General features: G+C 49.6%; 1 protein-coding gene across 4 annotated transcripts in view; it reads right to left on the bottom strand.

The window, feature by feature from the left end:
- Positions 1–2,522: 2,522 nt before the first annotated feature.
- Positions 2,523–6,000, bottom strand: part of PTK2B (protein tyrosine kinase 2 beta) — an 85,057-nt gene continuing 81,579 nt past the window's right edge. For all 4 annotated transcript variants that reach the window (XM_036405197.2, XM_036405194.2, XM_054518084.1 and 1 more), the window contains one exon: positions 2,523–5,395. In XM_036405197.2, coding sequence (XP_036261090.1) covers positions 5,174–5,395 — 222 coding nt within the window. In that variant the 3' untranslated portion in view covers positions 2,523–5,173. The remainder of the gene's footprint in view (positions 5,396–6,000) is intronic.

The following is a 6,000-nucleotide window of genomic DNA, read 5'->3' as shown; positions in this document are numbered from 1 at the left end:
GATCCCATCATCCTCTGGTCCCACCATCCCAGGAAGTTGGGGGAGATGCTGGGGATGGTCCGTGCAGAAGGGACATGGACATGATCCCATCATCCCACCATCCCAGGATCCCAGGAAGTTGTGGGACAGGGATAACAGCTCGGGTTGTCCATGCAGAAGGGACATGACCATGATCCCATGATCCCATGATCCCATGATCCCATCATCTTGTGATCCCACCATCCCAGGAGGTCATGGGACAGGGATAAGGGTTCAGATGGCCCTTGCAGAAGGGACACGATCCCATCATCCCATGATCCCATCATCCTGTGATCCTGTGATCCCATGGTCCACCATCCCAGGAGGTCATGGGACAGAGATAACACCTCGGGTTGTCCATGCAGAAGGGACACGGATACGATCCCATGATCCCACCATCCTGTGATCCCATGATCCACCATCCCAGGAGGTCACGGGACAGGGATAAGGGTTCAGATGGCCCTTGCAGAAGGGACATGGACACGATCCCATCATCCCATGATCCCGGGAAGTTGTGGGACAAGGAGAACCCTGTGGATGGCCCTTGCAGAAGGGACACGACCGTGATCCCATCATCCTGTGATCCCATGATCCACCATCCCAGGAGGTCATGGGACAGGGATAAGGGTTCAGATGGCCCTTGCAGAAGGGACACGATCCCATGATCCCACGATCCCATCATCCTGTGATCCCATGATCCCACCATCCCAGGAGGTCACGGGACAGGGATAACACCTCGGGTTGTCCATGCAGAAGGGACATGGACACCATCCCACCATCCCATGATCCCATCGTCCCATGATCCCACCATCCCGTGATCCCGGCAAGTTGTGGGACAAGGAGAATCCTGTGGACGGCCCTTGCAGAAGGGACACGATCCCATGATCCTGTGATCCCATCATCCCATGATCCCGTGATCCCATCATCCCAGGAGGTCATGGGACAGGGATGACACCTCGGGTTGTCCATGCAGAAGGGACATGGACACCATCCCACCATCCCATCATCCCAGGAAGTTGTGGGACAAGGAGAACCCTGTGGACGGCCCCTGCAGAAGGGACATGAGCCATGATCCCATGATCCCGTGATCCACCATCCCAGGAGGTCACGGGACAGGGATAACACCTCGGGTTGTCCATGCAGAAGGGACATGGACACGATCCCATCGTCCCGTGATCCCAGGAAGTTGTGGGACAAGGAGAACCCTGTGGACGGCCCTTGCAGAAGGGACATGAGCCATGATCCCGTGATCCCACGATCCCACAATCCGAGGAGGTCGTGGGACAGGGATAAAGGTGCAGGTGGTCCTTGCAGAAGGGACATGGACACGATCCCATCATCCCGTGATCCCACCATCCCGTGATCCCATCGTCCTGTGATCCCATCATCCACCATCCCAGAAGGTCATGGGACAGGGATAACACCTCGGGTTGTCCATGCAGGAGGGACATGGACATGATCCCATCATCCCATGATCCCATCATCCCATAATCTTGTGATCCCATCATCCCAGAAGGTCACGGGACAGGGATGACACCTCGGGTTGTCCATGCAGAAGGGACACGGACACGATCCCACCGTCCCGTGATGATCCCACCGTCCCATGATGATCCCACCATCCCATGATGATCCCACCGTCCCGTGATGATCCCACCCTCCCGTGATGATCCCACCATCCCGTGATGATCCCACCGTCCCGTGATGATCCCACCATCCCACGATGATCCCACCGTCCCATGATGATCCCACCATCCCGTGATGATCCCACCGTCCCGTGATGATCCCACCATCCCACGATGATCCCACCATCCCATGATGATCCCACCATCCCGTGATGATCCCACCATCCCATGATGGTCCCACCATCCCGTGATGATCCCACCGTCCCGTGATGATCCCACCGTCCCATGATGATCCCACCATCCCACGATGGTCCCACCATCCCACGATGATCCCACCATCCCGTGATGATCCCACCGTCCCGTGATGATCCCACCATCCCATGATGATCCCACCCTCCCATGACAATCCCACCATCCCGTGATGATCCCACCATCCCACGATGATCCCACCATCCCACGATGATCCCACCATCCCGTGATGATCCCACCATCCCATGATGATCCCACCATCCCATGATGGTCCCACCGTCCCGTGATGATCCCACCGTCCCATGATGATCCCACCATCCCGTGATGATCCCACCATCCCACGATGATCCCACCATCCCGTGATGATCCCATCGTCCCATGATGATCCCACCCTCCCGTGATGATCCCACCATCCCGTGATGATCCCACCATCCCACGATGATCCCACCATCCCACGATGATCCCACCGTCCCGTGATGATCCCACCGTCCCCGGGGCCCGTTCTGGGACGCTGATCCGCCCCCATTCCACGCGCGATTCCCCACGGCCGCCATCCCAAGCAGTCTCCGACCCCCCCCCAACCATTCCAAGGCAATTCCGGGCGGGGAGGGCGGCAAAGGAGAGGCCAAGGCGGGATTTTGGCGCACGGTTTTATCTGAGCCGGGAAGAGGGAAAAAAAAACCAATTACAACAAAAAAACCCCAAAAATTGGGGGAAAACTGCGGGGGAGAAAAAACGCCGCGGGAAAAAAAACCGGAAGCGCAAAATTCGGGAACGACGCAGCTGGAAGAGTCCCGAAGGTTCCGGAAGCCGCCGTTAAATAAAATCCTCTGTGCAACGTCCGAGGGAGGGGGGGGAAGAAAAACCCCAAAAACGCCGAATTCCGGGGATTTCAACCCAAAAATCCCGGGATGGATCCCACTGGAAACCCACCAAGAGAAAAGTTTTCCCATGGAAAACCCCCAAAACCTCCTTTTTTCCCCCCAAAACCTCCTTTTTTCCCCCCAAAACCTCCTTTCCTTCCCAAGGAAAACCCCAAAACCTCCCTTTTTTCCAAGGAAACCCCCCAAAATCTCCTTTTTTTCCAAGGACAACATCCAAAACCTCCTTTCTTTCCGAGGGTTTTCCTTTTTTCCAAGGAAAAACCCCAAACCCTCCAGTTTTTTCCGAATAAAAACCCCAAAACCTCCCTTTTTTCCAAAGCAAAAAACCCAAACCCCTCAATTTTTTCCCAGGAAAAACCCCAAACCCCTCATTTTCTCCAAGGAGAACCCCAAAACCTCCCATTTTTTTTTCTCCAAATAAAAACCCAAAAACTTCAATTTTTTTCCCGAATAATACCCCCAAAACCTCAATTTTTTTCCCAAGGGTTTTCCTTTTTACCAAAAAGAACCCCCAAAACCTCCCTTTTTTTTCCAAAAAAACCCCAAAAAATCCCTTTTTTTTTTTCCAAATAAAACCCCCCTCAAAAACTTTTTCCAAATAAGAACCCGAAAACTTCAATTTTTTCCAAGTAAAACCCCCAAAACCTCAGTTTTTTCCCAAGGAAAACCCCCAAAACTTCAATTTTTCCCAAACAAAACCTCCAAAACCCCCATTTTTCCAACTAAAAAACCCAAAAACTTCCATCTTTTTCCAAGGAAAACCCCAGGTGGGATCAGCCGAACACCCCCAAAACCTCCCATTTTTCAACCAAAAACAAACCCCAAAACCCCTCCATTTTTCCGATGAAAACCCAAAAAAAACCTCATTATTTCCAAGGAAAACCCTGAAATTTTTCCAAATAAAAACCCCAGAATTTCCATTTTTTTTTCCAAGGAAACCCCTAAAATTCCTCCAAGGAAAACCCTCCAATTTCTCCAATGAAAACCCCCCAAAAGCCTCAATTTTTCCCGAATAAAACCCCCAAACCTCCCATTTTTCCATGAGAAAAACCCAAAACCCCTCAACCCAGAAAACCTCATTATTTCCAAGGAAAACCCTGAAATTTTTCCAAATAAAAACCCCAGAATTTCCATTTTTTTTCCAAGGAAAACCCTCAAATTTTTCCAAGCAAAACCCTCCAAAAACTTCAATTTTTCCCAAATAAAACCTCCAAACCTCCCATTTTTCCACGAAGAAAAACCCAAAACCCCTCAATTTTTCTGATGAAAACCCCAGAAAACCTCTGGGGTTTTTCATTGGAAAATTGGAAAATAATAGAGAATTATTTCCGAGGAAAACCCTCAAATTTCTTCCAAGGAAAACCCTCAAAAAAACCTCATTATTTTCAAGGAAAACCCTCAAATCTTTCCAAGGAAAACCCTCAAATTTCTCCAATGAAACCCCCCCCCAAAAAACTCAATTTTTCCCAAATAAAACCCCCCAAAAACTTCAAATTTTCCCAAATACAACCTCAAACCCAAACCCTCAAATTTTTCCAAATTAAAACCCCAAAACTTCCATTTTTTCCAAGTTAAACCCTCAAATTTCTCCAATGAAAACCCCCCCAAAAAACCTCAATTTTTCCCAACTAAAACCCCCAAACCTCCCATTTTTCCAAGGAAAAAACCCCACCAGGCCCCTCCCGTTTTCCCAACCGCGACGCTTGGCGAGACACGAGGGGGACGAGGAGGAGGAGGAGGAGGAGGAAGAGGAAGAAGAAAGAGAAGAAGAGGAAGAAGAGGAAGAAGGAGAAGAAGAGGAAGGAGAGGAAGGAGAAGAAGGAGAAGGAGAAGAAGAAGAAGGAGAAGAAGAGGAAGGAGAAGAAGAAAAAAGAGAAGAAGGAGAAGAGGGAGAAGAAGAAGAGGAAGAAGAAGAAGACGGAGAAGGAGAAGAAGAGGAAGGAGAAGAAGAAGAGGAAGAAGGAGAAGAAGAAGAGGAAGAAGAAGGAGAAGGAGAAGAGGAAGAAGAAGGAGAAGAAGAGGAAGAAGGAGAAGAAGGAGAAGAGGAAGAAGAGGAAGAGAGAGAAGAAGAAGAAGAGGAAGAAGAGGAAGAAGAGGAAGAAGAGGAAGAAGAGGAAGAAGAAGAAGAAGGAGAAGAAGAAGAGGAAGAAGAAGGAGAAGAGGAAGAAGAAGAAGAAGGAGAAGAAGAAGAAGAGGGAGAAGAAGAAAAAAGAGAAGAAGGAGAAGAAGAAGAAGAAGAAGGAGAGGAAGAAGAAGAAGGAGAAGAAGAGGAAGAAGAAGAAGGAGAAGAAAAGAAGAAGGAGAAGAGCAAAGGAAACACCAAAACCAGACCCCAAACCCCAACTCCGCCATTTCCCCCCTCCCTCCCGGTTTTCCGGAAGCTTCCACCCTGGCTCCTCATTAGGGTCCCTCGGGGCAGGGGGCGGCCAGGCGGGCCCGGAGCTTGGCCTGGTCCACGGCGTCCAGGAGGTTCTTGGCGTCCATGGCCAGGGCGTGCGCGGCCGCCAGCATCTGCCGGCGCAGCTCGGCCGCCAGCGCGGGGCCGCAGCCCTGCTGCGCCAGCCGCGTCTTCCCCACCAGCGCCGCCAGCTCCGCCCTCAGCAGCCGCTGCGTGCCCTCGATCTGCCCACGGAAAGGCACGGGGTGGTTGGGGGTTTGTTCCCTCCCACCAGGAAATTCAAGAGTTTTTCTCAGAAAATTCTGGATTTTTTTCCCCAGGAAATTCAAGAATTTTCTCAGAAAATTCTGGATTTTTTCCCCAGGAAATTCAAGAATTTTTCCCAGAAAATTCTGGATTTTTTCCCCAGGAAATTCAAGAATTTTCCCAGGAAATTCTGAAAATTTTTCCCCAGAAAATTCTGGATTTTTTCCCCAGGAAATGCAAGAATTTTTCCCAGGAAATTCTGGATTTTTTCCCCAGGGAATTCAAGAAAATTTTTCCCAGGAAATTCTGGATTTTTTCCCCGAAAATTCTGGATATTTTTCCCAGAAAATTCTGGATTTTTTCCCCAGGAAATGCAAGAATTTTTCCCAGGAAATTCTGGATTTTTTTCCCCCAAGGAAATTCTGAAAATTTTTCCCCCCAGGAAATTCTGGATTTTTCCCCAGGAAATTCAAGAATTTTTCGAGGAAATTCTGAAATTTTTCCCAGGGAAATTTTCCAGGAAATTCTGGATTTTTTCCAGGAAATTCTGGATTTTTTCCCCAGGAAATTCAAGAAAATTTTT

This window comes from Molothrus ater, chromosome 32 (assembly GCF_012460135.2).
Source record: "Molothrus ater isolate BHLD 08-10-18 breed brown headed cowbird chromosome 32, BPBGC_Mater_1.1, whole genome shotgun sequence".
NCBI lineage: Eukaryota > Metazoa > Chordata > Aves > Passeriformes > Icteridae > Molothrus > Molothrus ater.
This window is presented reverse-complemented; position numbering and strand designations above follow the sequence as displayed.